This window comes from Thunnus albacares, chromosome 12, assembly GCF_914725855.1.
Source record: "Thunnus albacares chromosome 12, fThuAlb1.1, whole genome shotgun sequence".
In the NCBI taxonomy this organism is placed as follows: domain Eukaryota; kingdom Metazoa; phylum Chordata; class Actinopteri; order Scombriformes; family Scombridae; genus Thunnus; species Thunnus albacares.
Window position 1 is genome coordinate 30,101,017 of NC_058117.1, and position 19,893 is coordinate 30,120,909.

Consider the following 19,893-nt stretch of genomic DNA (forward strand, 5'->3'; position numbering starts at 1 on the left):
ATGTTTTTGTCAAGATTGAACAAAGTATTTACTTCTGTCTTCATCTCAGGATCTCATTCAAAGCTTCTGGAGAAAATGTGAAACTAATATAAGAGTTTATTTGAGGCAGTTTTCCTCCTGAAACACCACAAAGTACAGAGTTCATGTTCAGAGCAGAAGAACGTTTGTCAGTCAGTCTCTGTACTTTCAGCTTTCTTCACTAAAACAGCTTCATCACAGAGAAATGAGCAGAGTTTTCTATCACTTGTTGTTTTATTTGTACATTGAGGCAATAAAGAGGATTTTGTACTTAGGCCTGAAAAAACTGATGAAATAATAATAATTAATTCGATCAAATGTGGATGTGAAGATGTTTTGTTGAGTCCTGACACAACAGATATTGTGTCGTCATGAACTTGAGGTCTTTTAAATAGTTTTGATGTTGATTTTCATGAAGATGAAAGTTCAGAATGAGGCTGTCATGTTGGTTCAGTGTTTAGCTCTGTCACCTCACAGTCAGACGCTTCTGGGTTGTAAAGTTTTAATCCAGACTTGATTCAAACTTCTTGTGACTCATTTTGTTCGGGGTTTAATCTCTCAATCCACAAAACTGCCTGCTGTGCTGAAGACTTTCTGTTATTTATGCTTAACTGACAACAAAGAAATGTGTCTAAAATTGTCATAATTAGTGTTTCTGACAACTGTGATTGATTTATTGCACCATCACAGGTAAAGTTACTCCACCTTTTCTAGTCCAGAAGTAATTTAGGAATCATTTGATCATAATGATAACATACATATGAAAAGCTGCATTCAGTCTAATCAGAATCAACATCAGGAGAACTTGACATGTTCATTCTAGTTTTAAGCCATTAAGAGTTCATAATAGATGTTTGGTGAAGATTTGTGTTGACACCTGCTGTTTTTGTGTGTGAGCAGTGACAGGAAGCAGCCAGCAGGTGGCAGCACATCATCATAACAGTAGTGGAATAGTCATGAAAACAGATTGATATGACAGTGTGTGATTGGTTGACCCTGAGGGAGACTGGTGTGCAGTCCATACATGTTGGTTCTGTTTGTCATCATGAACCCACCATGAAAATTAAAAGTTGTTTAACTTTAACAGAGCAGAGTTTCCTGTGTAATAAATGTGAGGATTTTTCCAAACATGAAGAATGGTGTTCCTCAGCTTTGACATTGATTCTACAGTCTCTGAACTCTCCTGGAGGGTTGAACACCTTTCTTTAGAAAGATATTCCCTCATTTGGTGTTTTGATGATGGTGGTGGAGAGCACTGTCTAACACGTCAGTCCAAAATCTCTCATAGGTGTTCAATTGGGTTGAGATCTGGTGACTGTGAAGGTCATAGCATATGATTCACATCATTTTCATACTCTTCAAACCATTCAGTGACTCCTCGTGCCCTGTGAAAAGGGGACATTGTCATCCCAGAAGAGATCGCTCCCATCAGGATAGAAATATTTCATCATAGGATAAAGGTGATCACTCAGAACAACTTTGTATTGATTTGCAGTGACCCTGTAAAGGTAATGAAAGACCAAAGGATTGGCTAATCATTTTAATGTCCTGGGTCTTGGAGTAGACAGGACAGGTTAAGGGGTCAAAGGCCACATATAGGTTAGGGCTTTTGCCTTCCTGTGTCCTATGGAGATGTGGCTCTTATCTAGCATACATGGGCATGTAAATGTATACCTTGTGGCTGTTTGCCATTGGTTGTAATCCACAAGTTTGTATGATTTGACCAATCACAGATTATCTCTCTGTTCCTTCTCTCACTATAATAGATTAGGTTTGCTCTTCGTTCGGTGAGACAAACTGATGCAAATCTTTGTGTGTTCTGTCTCCTTGTTGTACATTAATATTTTTTAATCTTCAACCCAGCAGTGTTTTGTGTATTATTTCATGTGTGTTCAGTGTTTTCAGACAATTTCCACAACAACCCTTCCCTCGAAGGGGACAAGTGGACCCAAACCATGCCAGCAAAATGCCCCCCACAGCATAACAGAGCCACCAGATCCCCTCACTGTAGGGGTCAAGTATTCAGGCCTGGGCCCGTTTTTTCCTTTAATTTGTCACCTGTCTGTAGATACAACAATGAAAGCAAAAAAAACAAGTTTTGGTTTCATTTCTATTCCAACTGCCAATTTGAAGATGAAAACAGGAAAAGTACAAGGATTTCCATTTTTTAATATTCAAACGACAAATAGAAAAGCAAAATAATGCATATTTCTTCGTCATATTATCAAACAAGTTGATCACAGCTTTGGACGGAGGGTAACATGGATCATTACAGTCTCCAGTTTAACTGCAGAGCCAAATAATCTGGTGAATTCATGTCCTGTGGGATTCAGAGCTGCAACAAAATTATTTACTTTTTGTATTTTTTTAGATCTAACATTAGTATATAGCTTCTAGTCAATTATCTTAAAACAGGTCTGAATTTAAAATGTTAAAAGGACTAATACTGAACATTAATTAATCAACATTTTGTGAAATTCAATATTTTACAAGAGTGTTTCATGTCTTCATTCTTTGTCTATTGTGTTTGAAATGTTGTATTTAAGAAAAAGTTGAACTGAGCTGGATTTTAGGAGAATACAGTAATTCAGAAAAATGGGGAGTCGTCTGTAGATCTCTCCTAAATTCCCAAGATGACTTTGACACCAGAAAGCAGGTGACCAGTGTTTTCAAATGAGACGTGAGTTTCATTGTAGAAAAAAGGGTTAAACACACAATATCTCTTTTAAGCCGCTCCTCTTGCTGGAGTGAATCAGAGCTTGATAACTCCTCCCTCTTCTTCCTGCTTTCAAACACAACAAGCTCCAGTCTGTCCACATATTTCCTTGTTCCCTCCCCTTAAGATCTACAGTTTGAAGATGGGTATAACCAACATGTAAAAGAGCTGCAGCCTCCATTCACTACAGAATCACATGCTGTTTAGATCAGAGCTCAAACTAGTTTCACTTCTCAGAGAGTGAAACTCAGACAGTCATTGCCACTGAGAGGTGAAATGTCGCAGCAAGGAGCTCAGCTGGACGGAGCAAAATTCTGCTGTTCGATCTGTCCGGATCTACTGAAGGATCCAGTGACTATTCCCTGTGGACACAGCTACTGCATGAGCTGTATTAAAGGTTTCTGGGATGGAGAGGATGAGAAGAAAATCTACAGCTGCCCTCAGTGCAGACGGACCTTCACACCGAGGCCTGTCCTGGTGAAAAACACCATGTTAGCAGATTTAATGGAGGAGCTGAAGAAGACGGGACTCCAAGCTGCTCCTGCTGATCACTGCTATGCTGGACTTGAAGATGTGGCCTGTGATGTCTGCACTGGGAGGAAGCTGAAAGCCATCAAGTCCTGTCTGCATTGTCTCATCTCTTACTGTGAGAAACACCTCCAATTTCATTATGAATCACCTAGATTTAAAAAACACAAGCTGGTCGACCCCTCCAAGAAGCTCCAGGAGAACATCTGCTCTCGTCATGATGAGGTGATGAAGATGTTCTGCCGTACTGATCAGCAGAGTATCTGTTATCTCTGCTCTGCGGATGAACATAAAGGCCACGACACAGTCTCAGCTGCAGCAGAAAGGACTGAGAGGCAGAGAGAGCTCGAGGTGAGTCGACAAAACATCCAGCAGAGAATCCAGGACAGAGAGGAAGATGTGAAGCTGCTTCAACAGGAGGTGGAGGCCGTCAGTCGCTCTGCTGATAAAGCAGTGGAGGACAGTGAGAAGATCTTCACTGAGCTGATCAGTCTCATCCAGAAAAGAAGCTCTGATGTGAAGCAGCAGATCAGATCCCAGCAGGAAACTGAAGTGAGTCGAGTCAAAGAGCTTCAGGAGAAGCTGGAGCAGGAGATCACTGAGCTGAAGAGGAAAGATGCTGAACTGAAGCAGTTCTCACACACAGAGGATCACAACCAGTTTCTACACAACCCCTCACTGTCACAACTCAGTGAACCTACAGACTCATTCAGCATCAATATCCGTCCTCTGAGATACTTTGAGGATGTGACAGCAGCTGTGTCAGAGCTCAGAGATAAACTACAGGACATCCTGAGGGAGAAATGGACAAACATCTCACTGACAGTGACTGAAGTGGATGTTTTACTGTCAGAAGCAGAACCCAAGACCAGAGCTGGATTCTTAAAATATTCACATGAAATCACACTGGATCCAAACACAGCAAACACCTATCTGTTATTATCTGATGGGAACAGAAAAGCAGAGCGAATGACACAAAAACAGCCTCATTCTAGTCACCCAGACAGATTCATTGATTATTGTCAAGTCCTGAGTAGAGAGAGTCTGACTGGACGTTGTTACTGGGAGGTGGAGTGGAGAGGAGGAAAAGTTCGTGTAGCAGTTGCATACAAGAATATCAGCAGAGCAGGAGGCTCAAATAAATGTATATTTGGACTCAATGACAAGTCTTGGGCTTTAAGATGTGACACTAACAGTTATATATTTTGGTTCAACAACATCACAACTCCCGTGTCAGGTCCTCAGTCCTCCAGAGTAGGAGTGTACCTGGATCACAGAGCAGGTATTCTGTCCTTCTACAGCGTCTCTGAAACCATGACTCTCCTCCACAGAGTCCAGACCAGATTCACTCAGCCTCTCTATGCTGGACTTGGTTTTGTAGATACTGAAGTCACAACCGAGTTCTGTAAACTCAAATAGACAAAACTCATCACAGACTTCATGTGTCAGATTCTTTGTTGTAATTCTTCATGTTTTTGTCTCCATTGTTTCTGAGAGCTCGTTGCTGTGGTGTTTCTGAGCTGCACAGAGATCAGCTGTCAATCAAACTGAGATTGTCAACACTTTTTTATCATTTGTTGTTCTGATGACGTTTTGAGTTTCTTTAAATGTCACTTTTTCCTGTGTGTTTTTATCCATGGAGGCTATCACTGCTCATGATGACGTCTTTTACCTTCACTGACGTTTCTTCAGATGAAAATATAAACTTCTCTTTGTTCTAAATGTTAGTTTCATGTTTGTATTGATGTATTTTTTTGTTGTTGTTTCTTAAACAGAGAAAACAGCAGAACTTCCTTCATCATCGATATTTTGTTTTCATCAATTTGTAAATTTATAAAGAAATGTGTTATAGAACTATAATTATCTTGATAATAATCAATGAAGAGATCATTTATTATGTTATTGTACATAGCTGATATTCTGGGTTAAACTAACTGATTGTGTGGATGAAGTGAATCTGAACATGAAATCATTGAACAAGAGTCATTTAACAGACTTTACTGATTGGATGTGTGAACAATCTGAAGCTTTATATCATCAATAAAGATGTTTTATTTAAAGAATGAACAAAGTATTTACTTCTGTCTTCATCTCAGGATCTCGTTCAAAGCTTCTGGAGAAAATGTGAAACTAATATGAGAGTTTATTTGAGGCAGTTTTCCTCCTGAAACATCACAAAGTACAGAGTTCATGTTCAGAGCAGAAGAACGTTTGTCAGTCAGTCTCTGTACTTTCAGCTTTCTTCACTAAAACAGCTTCATCACAGAGAAATGAGCAGAGTTTTCTTTCACTTGTTGCTTTTAACAAACTGAGATTTTATTTGTACATTCAGTCAATAAAGAGGATTTTGTACTCAGGCCTGAAAAAACTGATGAAATAATTAGAATTAATTTGGTCAAATGTGGATGTGAAGACGTTTTGTTGAGTCCTGACACACATAAGACAACAGATATTGTGTCGTCATGAACTTGAGGTCATTTCATGAATGATGAAGTTGATTTTCATGAAGATGAAAGTTCAGAATGAGGCTGTCATGTTGGTTCAGTGTTTAGCTCTGTCACCACACAGTCAGACGCTTCTGGGTTGTAAAGTTTGAATCCAGACTTGATTCAAACTTCTTGTGACTCATTTTGTTTGTGGTTTAATCTCTCAATCCACAAAACTGCCTGCTGTGCTGAAGACTTTCTGTTATTGATGCTTAACTGACAACAAAGAAATGCATCTAAAACTGTCATGATTAGTGTTTCTGATAACTGTGACTGATTTATTGAACCATCACAGGTAAAGTTACTCCACCTTTTCTAGTCCAGAAGTAATTTAGGAATCATTTTATCATAATGATACCAAACATATGAAAAGCTGCATTCAGTCTAATCAGAATCAATATCAGGAGAACTTGACATGTTCATTCTAGTTTTAAGCCATTAAGAGTTCATCATAGATGTTTGGTGAAGATTTGTGTTGACACCTGCTGTTTTGCTGCTCATCTCCTTTATCATGTTACTGTTTGTTAATCATCCAAATCATAATAAAGTAAAGAGCAGGGATGTGGGTAAAAGACAAACCTGACTTTGGCTTCATCAGTTCCCGACTTTCAGCCAGTTTGTGGCTCAGAGACACAGAGGTGTGTGTGATGACAGGAAACAGGAGAAGTTGTGATGTTTCAGTATCCTCACATTGGTCCACTTCCTGATGTTTGACCAGGACTGACTGACAGAAATCAGTTCCTGTGAACAGAAAGACACACAGATGTTAACAGCTGCACTGAAACACAAAACAAATCAACACAACAAGAGTCCAAAAAAGAAGTGAAGCTAAAAACAGATCAGCTGTGTTACCTGTGGACAGGTGTGAGCAGTGACAGGAAGCAGCCAGCAGGTGGCAGCACATCATCATAACAGTAGTGGGATAGTCATGACAACAGATGACAGTGTGTGACTGGTTGACCCTGAGGGAGACTGGTGTCTAGTTCATACATGTTGGTTCTGTTTGTCATCATGAACCACCATGAAAATTAAAAGCCGTTTAACTTTAACAAAGCAGAGTCTCTTGTGTAATAAATGTGAGGATTTTTCCAAACATGAAGAAAAAAGGTGAAAAAGTGTCTCCAACCACGACTGAAGCAGAGAGAAAATAATCCAGAACAAACAACTTCAAATCACCACAAAACTCTGAAATAAAACAAGTTTAGATTTTTTCAATTTATAATTACACAGTAAACATTTTAGAAACTATATACAGTATTTTAACCATAATTTTACTTCAATATTTGTTAAATTAAGCAGCAAAAGACAAACCAATCTGTTTGACCTGCAGTCGGTCGTCTCGGAGGTCACATGATGAAGCAGCTCTGTTACACAGTTTGTGTCTTTTTGTCGCGCTGCAGCTCACATTCAACAGTCACATTCACAAGTTATAAAAACTCTGATATCACATTACTTGGTCGTCATAGAGACCCATCTGTAGTACAAACTGTGTATACACAGGGCTCATTATTTGTTATTCAATTAGGTAATTAAAATCACTTCTGTCTCTGCACTGCTGGAACACTTCTACATTTCAAATTGGACATTTACTATTAGCTTCATAGCGTTGCTGCAAACTTTTTAATGCTCTTTAAGACCTCAACATGGAAAATGTAACAAAACCAACAAATGCACATTAGGTCTGAGCGATACCTTTGAAATCAATATCACTATTATTATTGATGGGGATGTTTTTGTTATTCAAAGTAAATAGTCACCATGAGCCTGAGACTGAGTCAAGGCCAACAGAAATAGTCCTGTTCTAATACAAAGCTTCAACTCATTAACCAGCAGCCACTGGAGCACTTTTTAATTCTGTTATTTCAGAGTTAATTCTGTATGAAACCTCACGACTCAAGAAATTACACAAGTTTTAGACATTAAGTTAACTAGCTCAGCAGTTCTGGACATACAGAATATGTACCAACCTTTCATCCACTTTAACAGCCCATTAAACAAGTAGGAAACAAGATTTAATTAGTGTTTATTTTGATATTTCAGTAATACATAGTAAGCTTCTGTCAGTGAGTTGGGAGTTCTGTCCTACTCAATGATGGTCTGAAGGTGAAAGATGCTTCGGTTGTTTCTTTATTTTCTTTCTCTGTTGTTTGACAATGTACAAGCTGTCCTCTGGTCCTGGCTTGTTTGAATTTATGGTGTCTTGTAAACCAATGCAGGCTGAGCAAAGTCCTCTCCTCTGTTTTGTTAGTTCCTCAATCTGTTACCTTCAGCCGGACCTGACTGAGTCGACACCGAAGTCCAAAGTATTTTATATTTAAACAAGTTAATCCTGTGAGTCTGCATTGATTCAGATTTTAAGACCGACCATAATTCAAAATAAGGATCTGCAGGAAACCTGAGATAAAATGAAACCATTTCTAAATGAAAATCTGCAGGATCATTTTTTTTTTAAACTGAGGCTGGTTGTTCCTTGTGGGTGGTGCTGTACAAGCTCCAGTAACGTGTCTGACATTAAGTCCTGACATGAATTGCTCTTCGTCTGGTTCATCACTGGGGACCAGTTTGCTGTGGGAGACCCTACCAAGAGCTTTGCTCCAGCTGCCAGCATCCTCTGAGCACACAAACCCCTCCACCACAATAAGGTGGCGACTCACAGAGAGGTCACATGGTCACATGGTCTGTGCACTGACTGGTGGACCAGAACTGAATATCGACTCACAAGTTGAACTACAACTACTCACCTGTGAGTAATAACCAGTAGAATTGTTTCTGAAAATTTCCTGGACAGATTGTCTTTAGTGGATCCAATAATCAGTTGTTTTGGGGACATTTACACCAACGTTTTTACCTTTACTGGTGTTTCTATTAGTCTTTTCAGTGGTGGATGATGAATCAAGGCTCACTGGTTTTTCTGCTGCTTTTACAGAAAGAACTTTAGAAAGCAAAGCCAATGACAATGTTTCTATAGAGATGCAGTCGGGGCAGATAATATAGATATATATCAATATATCAATAAATGTGAAAAACAAGTTGTTTTCTGGTTTTGGTTTAATTTCTATTCCAATTTGCCGATTTGAAGACAAAAACGGGAAAAGCACGTGGATTTCCTTTTCTTAAATTCACACACAAAAAAAAGAAAAACAAAATAATATACTGCAAACGTTTTAGTCATTAAAAGTAAAGTGAGAATACTTACAAAAATATTGCTATAAATTGTTTTAATTTATCAATTAACTTCTTACAAAGTTGAGTAAACAGCAGAAAGCTAAATGAAATCAATATTTGTTGTGAGCAGCTTTGCCTTTAAAACAGCAGCAGTTCACCTTGGTTTACTTTAACACAGTTTTTCATGGTAACTTGCAGGAAGGTTGTTGTAACCATCCTAGAGATAAAAAATGTTCTTCTGTGGATTTATTATTTAGGTCATCTCAGGTGCTTCTACATGTAATCCCAGATTGAGTCCATTTCACTAACCAAGACCACTCCTTCTAGAATATGGATTTAATGGTTTATTGGGAGTGTGATGGAAGGCAGGGTGAAAAGGAGGAAGGATAGTTAGAGGGATGGTTGGAGAGGGAAGGTTGGATGGGGGAAGGGAGAGGGTCGGGGGTGTGAGGATGCGGGGGTGAGGGTCGAGGTCGTGGGATGCGGGATGAGGGGGTAGGGGTCGAATGGGATGAGGGTCGAGGGATGGGGAGAAAGAAGAGCAGGCGGGAAAGAGGGGAAGGAGGGAGTGGATAGGAGAGTGATAGATGAAAGGAGGAGATGCTTTGACGTCGGGGAGGTAAGTGGGAACAGGGGTTGAGACTCAGGGTGGGGGTGCTGTCTCGATGATCTGGCATCTGTACGAGGCCCCCTGTTCCTGTGTTTGAGCAGAGAAGAGAGGAAAGTTAGCGGAGGGGTCGGGTGGGAGGGACTTGCAAGCTGAGACGAAGGGAAGAGGAGCGGATATGGTGTGTTTAAATACCCTGTGGTGCGGAAATGAGTTGCGTACAAGGCGTGGTCTTTGGTTCCCGAACTTTGTTTATAAGTCTATAAACTTCATTTCACTAACCAAGACCACTCCTTCTAGAATATGGATTTAATGGTTTATTGGGAGTGTGATGGAAGGCAGGGTGAAAAGGAGGAAGGATAGTTAGAGGGATGGTTGGAGAGGGAAGGTTGGATGGGGGAAGGGAGAGGGTCGGGGGTGTGAGGATGCGGGGGTGAGGGTCGAGGTCGTGGGATGCGGGATGAGGGGGTAGGGGTCGAATGGGATGAGGGTCGAGGGATGGGGAGAAAGAAGAGCAGGCGGGAAAGAGGGGAAGGAGGGAGTGGATAGGAGAGTGATAGATGAAAGGAGGAGATGCTTTGACGTCGGGGAGGTAAGTGGGAACAGGGGTTGAGACTCAGGGTGGGGGTGCTGTCTCGATGATCTGGCATCTGTACGAGGCCCCCAAAGAGACTTCAACCAGAGAAGCGAGAATGGGATTTCTTAACGTTATCCGGGTCGTGATGGATGTGGGTATGAGAGTGGGACGAGGCTGGGCATGGTGCTCCGGAAATCCGGGAAATTGATTCCGCTGAGGTAGGTCTGTATGGTGGAAGACTTGATCTTGAGTTGAGTGTGGGATAATGTGATGAAGCAGGAGAGGGTAAGAATGTCCGGTGAAGGGAATGGGAGTCCGTGGTAGACGTGAAAGGTTTTAAAGGAATTCCAACCGGTGAAGTATGGAGATAGTGTTCAAGGGGTGACGCTGTTGATGATGTTGTCCCGTGAATTGGTGACCAGTTGTTCCAGTTGCGGGTTCAGTTGTAGATTGTGGCTGAAAACGGTGGGACTGGAGTTGGAAGAGGGTTGGAGGCTGGAGCTAGTAGTCTGAATTTCTGAAACATGAAACGGGAGAGTGAATCGGCGATTGCGTTTTTATGGCCTGGAATGTGGAGTGCACGGATGATGAACTGGTGCTGGGCTGAAACCAATGTGAGCTTGCGCACGAACTGCATGATGTCCAGATTGTGTGACCGGCCTTTGTTGAGGATGTCGACGACGGCGCTGTTGTCAGAGTGGATGGCGATGGTCTTTTTGGACCATTCATGCCCCCAAAGAATGGCAGCGATGACAATCGGGTACATTTCCGCAATGGTGGAGGAAGGGGCCAGGGACGAGAAGTCGGGTGGCCATTCGGCGGAGAACCATCTGCCGCCGTAGTAACCACCGAAGCCGACTGAAGGGGCGGCGTCGGTGTACAGCTGGATGTCATTGGCGTCTGTGACGTGGACGTCGTAAAAGAAGGAGATGCCGTTCCAGGAAGAGAGGAACTGGTGCCACATTTTTAGTTCCATCTTGCACGCGCTGTCTAGCGTGACGTGGTCGTGGATGGATGGGACGGCGGTGGCTATGGAGAGAAGGTGTGACAAGAAAGATCGGCCCTGAGGGATGATGCGGGTGGCGTAGTTGAAATGGCCCAGCAGAGAGAGTAATTGACGTTTGGTGCATGTGTTGGCCATGAGAAAGTTTTGAATGAGTAGAGAAATGCGGTGGAGTTTCTCAGTAGGCAGAGATGCTTGGAGTGTAATGGAGTTGAGGGTGATGCCGAGGAATTCCAAGGATGTGCTTGGGCCTTCTGTTTTCTCTGGAGACAGGGGAACGCCAAGATCAGTGAATGCGGAAATCATTGTGGTGAGACCGTATGATGGGGGCGAAGACGGTGGCGTGACCGTGAGGAAGTCGTCAAGTAGGTGGATGACGTATGGGAGTTTATAATTGTTGGAAAGAATCCAGCAGAGGGCTTCGGACAATGAGTCGAAAATTTTTGGGCTGCTCTTGCAGCCGAAGGTTAGACGCACGGCAAAATAGTATGCGCCCTTCCAGGAGACCCCGAAGAGGTGCCAGTAGTCGGGGTGGATGGGGAGGACTTTGAAGGCGCTTGTGATGTCCGCCTTGGACAACCATGCTCCCTGGCCCGCGAGTCGGATGAGGGAAATGGCGTGGTCTATGGTGGCGTATTGCATGGAAAAGTCCAGGCTGGGAATCAGGCTGTTAATGCTTGGAACAGTGGAACCGTGGGGGGATGAGAGGTCGATGATGAGCCTCTTTTTCCCAGAGTACTTCCTGGTTGCCACTCCGATTGGGCTGACTCTGAAAGACGGGAAAGGGGGGCTGGAGAAAGGGCCAAGCATGAAGGCGTCATCAACTTCTTTTTGCAGTAGTCTGTCAACTGTGGTGGGTTCAGACAGGGCTGATTGCAAGTTGTTGCATATGTGAGTGGACTCAGGTATGGCCTGCAGACCCGGATGGAAACCGTGAGTGAAGCCCTGAATGAGGAAGTTGACGAACTGGGTGTCTGGATGGTTTTGTAGGGCGGTGGCTAGGGCGTTGATGTTAACGGGGGTATTGAGATGCTTACACAGCTGTTGCTTTGTCGGGTTGTGTGGGCATGTGGCTCTGGCGTGGGCTCCCCCGCAGAATGAACAAGTGTGGAGGAATTTGCAGCTGGAGGAGCTGCAACTGAGGTCGTTGAAGTTATTGCAGATCATCCGTCCTCCCTGGTAGAGGACAGGTCTCCCTCTCCTGTCCGTGCCTTTGGGGAGGGGGCCGAGGATGGACGGGTGATCTAAGGCAGGTTTGGGGGTGATGGATGGTGGGGGAGCCACCGATGGCAAGTAGTGTGGCGTGGCTGGGCTTTGCTTGTCTGTTACCGAGGCGCGGGGCAGGGGGGCGGAGAGGGTGCATGCTGCGGCGGGATGGGAAGGGGCGCCGCACGTTTCGCAGTGCAGAGAAGCGCAAGCTGCGAAAACTTGGCAGTATAGCTCATGGTCCAATGTTCCCCAGTACGTGCCCTGGTTGAACTGTTGGAGGCGACCGGCGGCTTGGGAGGCGAAGAGGATATGGTAGGTATAGAAACCGTTGCCGCCGAAACGCAAGGCCAGGTCGAGAATTAATGACAAGTAATCATCGAGCTCGGACCTGCGGTCGGGGGAGGCTGAACAAATTATGTCTCTATACAATGAGAATGCAAAAGCGAACTCGGCGACTGTGAGGTCCTTGGAGCGAGCAGGAAGTGGCTGTTTAAGTTCCGAGGGGCCGAATAAGGTGAGCAGTTCCCTGGGGATGTGAGGATTGATTGATGTAGGGTGAATGAGTTGAGCGAGATCAATGTAATTACCGGTTAGGATCTGCTGCCTGAGGGTGGGAGACACGGGGGAGGGCCGGGCGGATGCTAGGGGGCGCACTGGTGGCTGGGCGGTGGCCAGGGTGTAGCTGCTGGATGGAGGTGTGGGAGCCAGGAAAAGGCCGAGGCTGGCCGTGTGTAAGGCCGTAGGATAAGGAGGTGCAGGTGCTGTGGTACAGGTAATGCTAGAGTGCGGGTCGTGGGGAGCCGGGGGGTAGGGGAGGAGACAGGGAGGGTGAAAAGAAGGAAGAGGAGGAACAGGTTGGGTGTAACTCGTGGAGCTGCTGGGGCCCGCTGTTGTTTGTGCTGTCTGAGCGGCTGCCGTGGTTGGTGCGGGTGGAGGAGCAGCTGGGATGGCCGGGAGGGAAGGAGCAGCAGAGATAGGAGCCGAAGAGGAGGAAGGGATGCTGGGTTGATGGAATGTATATGCGTGGGATGTAAGTGCAGCTGAAGAGAAAGTGGGAGGAGGAAATGGCTGTGGAGCAGAGATCGCCTGCATGGGGTTAGAAGCGGACTGCACTAGGGAGGCTGAGGTTGCTGAGGAGGAAGGTGTGCGTGTGGCGGAGCGACGTGCCGTGACGTCATGGACGTCGTCGCGCGCGCGACGTCGGGAACCCGGAAGATCGTGGGAAGATGGACGGGAGAGAGTGCTGTCCTTCAGGGAGTTTGTGTATAATTGAAACAGTCTTGCCTTGTTGTCGGTGCGGTGGAAAGGAATGTTATTTTGGCTGAGGAAATGCTTTAAGCGAGCGACGGTCCACTCGGACATGTTTGGGGCCGAGGAGCGGTCCGTACACCGGAGGCGAGGAGAGCGCTGCGCGCGGTGGCTGCTCCTCTTGGGCGGGCTCCGGGATCTCGAGCGAGGCTGGAGTGAGCGTCGGGAATAAGTAGCTTCCTTCGGACGCCGAGTACGGGACCTTCCCCTGGAGCCGCTGGGGATCAAGGGCTCGACGATACCGTCGTCGACGGAGGATGAGGGCCGAGAGGCCGGGATGAGGGAAACCGAGGAGCGCAGGCGAGGCTGCCGGAAAGATCGGACGCCGGGGGACTCCGGGACTTCGAACGAGTCCTCGTCCGAAGCGTTGAGGAGCAGTTCGAGGTCCATGATGTGAGTAAGAAGTTTTTAGTTTATGCTGGTGTGTCACAGGGTGCTTGCAAGCTGAGACGAAGGGAAGAGGAGCGGATATGGTGTGTTTAAATACCCTGTGGTGCGGAAATGAGTTGCGTACAAGGCGTGGTCTTTGGTTCCCGAACTTTGTTTATAAGTCTATAAACTTCATGATGTTGAGATCAGGGCTCTGTGGGGGCCAAACCATACCATTTGTTGCAGGACTCATCATTCTTCTTGTTGCTGAAAATAGTTCTTTATGACTCTAGCTGCATGCTTGGGGTCATTGTCATGTCATGAATAAATTCGGGACCGATCAGACACCTCCCTGATGGTATTGCATAAGGGATAAGGGATACTCACGAAAAACAGAAAAAGAGAAAAATAAAATATTATATATTTCTTTATCCTGTTATCAAACAAGTTGATCACAGCTTTGGATGGAGGGTAACATGGATCATTACAGTCTCCAGTTTAACTGCAGAGCCAAATAATCTGGTGAATTCATGTCCTGTGGGATTCAGAGCTGCAAGAACATTATTTACTTTTTGTATTTTTTCGATCTAACATTAGAATATAGCTTCAAGTCAATTATCTTAAAACAGTTCCGAGTTTAAAATGCTAAAAGCACTAATACTGAACATTAATTGATTCATATTTTGAGAAATTCAATATTTTACAAGAGTGTTTCATGTCTTCATTCTTTATCTATTGTGTTTGAAATGTTGCATTTAAGAAAAAGTTGAACTGAGCTGGATTTTAGGAGAATACAGTAATTCAGAAAAACAGGGAGTCATCTGTAGATCTCTCCCAAATTCCCAAGATGACGTTGACACCAGAAAGCAGGTGACCAGTGTTTTCAAATGAGACGTGAGCTTCATTGTATAAAAAAAGGTTTGAACACACAGTATCTCTCTCATACTGCTCCTCTTCCTGGAATGAATCATAGCTTGATAACTCCTCCCTCTTCCTCCTGCTCTCAAACACAACAAGCTCCACTCTGTCTACATATTTCCTTGTTCCCTCCCCTTCAGATCTACAGTTTGAAGATGGGTGTAACCAACATGTAAAAGAGCTGCAGCCTCCATTCACTGCAGAAACACATGCTGTTTAGATCAGAGCTCAAACTAGTTTCACTTCTCAGAAAGTGAAACTCAGACAGTCGTTGCCACTGAGAGGTGAAATGGCGCAGCAAGGAGCTCAGCTGGACGGTGCAAAATTCTGCTGTTCGATCTGTCTGGATCTACTGAAGGATCCGGTGGTTATTCCCTGTGGACACAGCTACTGCATGAGCTGTATTAAAGGTTTCTGGGATGAAGAGGATGAGAAGACAATCTACAGCTGCCCTCAGTGCAGACAGACCTTCACACCGAGGCCTGTCCTGGTGAAAAACACCATGTTAGCAGATTTAGTGGAGGAGCTGAAGAAGACTGGACTCCAAGCTGCTCCTGCTGATCACTGCTATGCTGGACCTGAAGATGTGGCCTGTGATGTCTGCACTGGAAGGAAGATGAAAGCCCTCAAATCTTGTCTAGTGTGTCTTATCTCTTACTGCAAGAAACACCTCCAACCTCATTATGAACTGCCTGCCTTTGAAAAACACAAGCTGGTCGACCCCTTGGAGAAGCTCCAGGAGAACATCTGCTCTCGTCATGATGAGGTGATGAAGATGTTCTGCCGTACTGATCAGCAGATTATCTGTTATCTCTGCCCTGTGGATGAACATAAAGGCCACGACACAGTCTCAGCTGCAGCAGAAAGTACTGAGAGGCAGAGAGAGCTCGAGGTGAGTCGACAAAACATCCAGCAGAGAATCCAGGACAGAGAGAAAGATGTGAAGCTGCTTCAACAGGAGGTGGAGGCCGTCAGTCGCTCTGCTGATAAAGCAGTGGAGGACAGTGATAAGATCTTCACTGAGCTGATCCTTCTCATCCAGAAAAGAAGCTCTGATGTGAAGCAGCAGATCAGATCCCAGCAGGAAACTGAAGTGAGTCGAGTCAAAGAGCTTCAGGAGAAGCTGGAGCAGGAGATCACTGAGCTGAAGAGGAAAGACGCTGAACTGAAGCAGCTCTCACACACAGAGGATCACAACCAGTTTCTACACAACTACCCCTCACTGTCACAACTCAGTGAACCTACAGACTCATCCAGCATCAATATCCGTCCTTTGAGCTACTTTGAGGATGTGACAGCAGCTGTGTCAGAGCTCAGAGATCAACTACAGGACATCCTGAAGGAGAAATGGACAAACATCTCATTGACAGTGACTGAAGTGAAGGTTTTACTGTCAGAAGCAGAACCCAAGACCAGAGCTGGATTCTTAAAATATTCATGTGAAATCACACTGGATCCAAACACAGCACACACACAGGTGTTATTATCTGAGGGCAACAGAAAAGCAACATACATGAGTCAACACCAGCCTTATTCTAGTCACCCAGACAGATTCACTGGATGGTGTCAGGTCCTGAGTAGAGAGAGTCTGACTGGACGTTATTACTGGGAGGTGGAGTGGAGAGGAGGAGTAGTTCGTGTAGCAATCGCATACAAGAATATCAGCAGAGCAGGACGCTGGAAGGAATGTATATTTGGACGCAATGACAAATCTTGGGCTTTAAGATGTGACACTAACAGTGATACATTTTGGTTCAACAATGTCTCAACTCCCGTCTCAGGTCCTGGTTCCTCCAGAATAGGAGTGTACCTGGATCACAGAGCAGGTATTCTGTCCTTCTACAGCGTCTCTGAAACCATGACTCTCCTCCACAGAGTCCAGACCACATTCACTCAGCCTCTCTATGCTGGACTTAGTCTTGGTTCTGGAGTCACAGCTGAGTTCTGTAAACTAAAATAGACAGAAGTCAATCAGACTTCATGTGTCAGATTCTGTTGTAATTCTTTACTTATTTGTCTCCATTGTTTCTGAGAGCTCGTTGCTGTGGTGTTTCTGAACTGCACAGAGATCAGCTGTCAATCAAACTGGGATTGTCAACGCTTTTTATCATTTGTTGTTCTGATGACATTTTGAGTTTCTTTAAATGTCACTTTTTCCTGTGTGTTTTTATCCATGGAGGCTATCATTGCTCATGATGACGTCTTTTACCTTCACTGACGTTTCTTCAGATGAAAATATAAACTTCTCTTTGTTCTAAATGTTAGTTTCATGTTTGTATTGATTTATTTGTTTGTTGTTGTTTCTTAAACAGAGAAAACAGCAGAACTTCCTTCATCAAAGATATTTTGTTCTCATCACTTTGTAAATTTGTAAAGAAATGTGTTATAGGACTATAATTATCATGATAATCAACGAGGAGGAGATAATTTATTATGTTGTTGTACATAGCTGATATTCTGGGTTAAACTAACTGATTGTGTGGATGAAGTGAATCTGAACATGAAATCATTGAACAAGAGTCATTTAGCAGACTTTACTGATTGGATGTGTGAACAATCTGAAGCTTTATATCATCAATAAAGATGTTTTATTTCAAGAATGAACAAAGTATTTACTTCTGTCTTCATCTCAGGATCTCGTTCAAAGCTTCTGGAGAAAATGTGAAACTAATATGAGAGTTTATTTGAGGCAGTTTTCCTCCTGAAACACCACAAAGTACAGAGTTCATGTTCAGAGCAGAAGAACGTTTGTCAGTCAGTCTCTGTACTTTCAGCTTTCTTCACTAAAACAGCTTCATCACAGAGAAATGAGCAGAGTTTTCTATCACTTGTTGCTTTTAACAAACTGAGATTTTATTTGTGCATTCAGTCAATAAAGAGGATTTTGTACACAGGCCTAAAAAAACTGAAAAAAATAGTTTTAAAAAATTAATTTGGTCAAATTTGGGTGTGAAGATGTTTTGTTGAGTCCTGACACACATGAGACAACAGATATTGTGTCGTCATGAACTTGAGGTCTTTTAAATAGTTTTGATGTTGATTTTCATGAAGATGAAAGTTCAGAATGAGGCTGTCATGTTGGTTCAGTGTTTAGCTCTGTCACCTCACAGTCAGACGCTTCTGGGTTGTAAAGTTTTAATCCAGACTTGATTCAAACTTCTTGTGACTCATTTTGTTCGGGGTTTAATCTCTCAATCCACAAAACTGCCTGCTGTGCTGAAGACTTTCTGTTATTGATGCTTAACTGACAACAAAGAAATGCATCTAAAACTGTCATGATTAGTGTTTCTGACAACTGTGATTGATTTATTGAACCATCACAGGTAAAGTTACTCCACCTTTTCTAGTCTAGAAGTAATTTAGGAATCATTTTATCATAATGATAACAAACATATGAAAAGCTGTATTCAGTCTAATCAGAATCAACATCAGGAGAACTTGACATGTTCATTCTAGTTTTAAGCCATTAAGAGTTCATAATAGATGTTTGATGAAGATTTGTGTTGACACCTGCTGTTTTTGTGTGTGAGCAGTGACAGGAAGCAGCCAGCAGGTGGCAGCACATCATCATAACAGTAGTGGGGTAGTCATGAAAACAGATTGATATGACAGTGTGTGATTGGTTGACCCTGAGGGAGACTGGAGTGCAGTTCATACATGTTGGTTCTGTTTGTCATCATGAACCCAACATGAAAATTAAAAGCTGTTTAACTTTAACAGAGCAGAGTTTCCTGTGTAATAAATATGAGGATTTTCCGAACATGAAGAATGGTGTTCCTCAGCTTTGACATTGATTCTACAGTCTCTGAACTCTCCTGGAGGGTTGAACACCTTTCTTTAGAAAGATATTCCCTCATTTGGTGTTTTGATGATGGTGGTGGAGAGCGCTGTCTAACACGTCAGTCCAAAATCTCTCATAGGTGTTCAATTGGGTTGAGATCTGGTGACTGTGAAGGTCATAGCATATGATTCACATCATTTTCATACTCTTCAAACCATTCAGTGACTCCTCGTGCCCTGTGAAAAGGGGACATTGTCATCCCAGAAGAGATCGCTCCCATCAGGATAGAAATATTTCATCATAGGATAAAGGTGATCACTCAGAACAACTTTGTATTGATTTGCAGTGACCCTGTACAGGTAATGAAAGACCAAAGGATTGGTTAATCGTTTTAATGTCCTGGGTCTTGGAGTAGACAGGACAGGTTAAGGGGTCAAGGGCCACATATAGGTTAGGACTTTTGCCTTCCTGTGTCCTATGGAGATGTGGCTCTTATCTAGCATACATGGGCATGTAAATGTATACCTTGTGGCTGTTTGCCATTGGTTGTAATCCACAAGTTTGTATGATTTGACCAATCACAGATTATCTCTCTGTTCCTTCTCTCACTATAATAGATTAGGTTTGCTCTTCGTTCGGTGAGACAAACTGATGCAAATCTTTGTGTGTTCTGTCTCCTTGTTGTACATTAATATTTTTTAATCTTCAACCCAGCAGTGTTTTGTGTATTATTTCATGTGTGTTCAGTGTTTTCAGACAATTTCCACAACAACCCTTCCCTCAAAGGCGACAAGTGGACCCAAACCATGCCAGCAACATGCCCCCCACAGCATAACAGAGCCACCAGATCCCCTCACTGTAGGGGTCAAGTATTCAGGCCTGGGCCCGTTTTTTCATTTAATTTGTCACCTGTCTGTAGATACAACAATGAAAGCAAAAAAACAAGTTTTGGTTTCATTTCTATTCCAACTGCCAATTTGAAGATGAAAACAGGAAAATGTACAAGGATTTCCATTTTTTAAAATTCAAATGACAAATAGAAAAGCAAAATAATGCATATTTCTTCGTTATATTATCAAACAAGTTGATCACAGCTTCAGGCAGAGGGTACACAGACCATTACAGTCTCCAGTTTAACTGCAGAGCCAAATAATCTGGTGAATTCATGTCCTGTGGGATTCAGAGCTGCAACAAAATTATTTACTTTT

General features: G+C 43.4%; 2 protein-coding genes across 2 annotated transcripts; both read left to right on the forward strand.

Annotated features, from left to right (window-relative positions):
* The first annotated feature begins 2,814 nt into the window (after positions 1 to 2,814).
* LOC122994331 (tripartite motif-containing protein 16-like) lies at positions 2,815 to 4,709 on the forward strand. Its single transcript, XM_044368953.1, has one exon. It carries the CDS (start codon positions 3,011 to 3,013, stop codon positions 4,679 to 4,681), a length of 1,671 nt encoding a protein of 556 aa, XP_044224888.1. The 5' UTR covers positions 2,815 to 3,010; the 3' UTR covers positions 4,682 to 4,709.
* A 10,335-nt stretch (positions 4,710 to 15,044) lies between these two features.
* Positions 15,045 to 16,904, forward strand: LOC122993065 (tripartite motif-containing protein 16-like). The gene has a single exon (XM_044366925.1). The coding sequence runs from the start codon at positions 15,194 to 15,196 to the stop codon at positions 16,862 to 16,864; it is 1,671 nt and encodes a 556-aa protein (XP_044222860.1). The 5' UTR covers positions 15,045 to 15,193; the 3' UTR covers positions 16,865 to 16,904.
* Positions 16,905 to 19,893: the final 2,989 nt, after the last annotated feature.

What these genes read in the sequence shown, in the direction of transcription:
- LOC122994331 (XM_044368953.1), top strand. Translation starts at nt 3,011, where the DNA reads ATGTCGCAGCAAGGAGCTCAGCTGGACGGAGCAAAATTCTGCTGTTCG.
- LOC122993065 (XM_044366925.1), top strand. Translation starts at nt 15,194, where the DNA reads ATGGCGCAGCAAGGAGCTCAGCTGGACGGTGCAAAATTCTGCTGTTCG.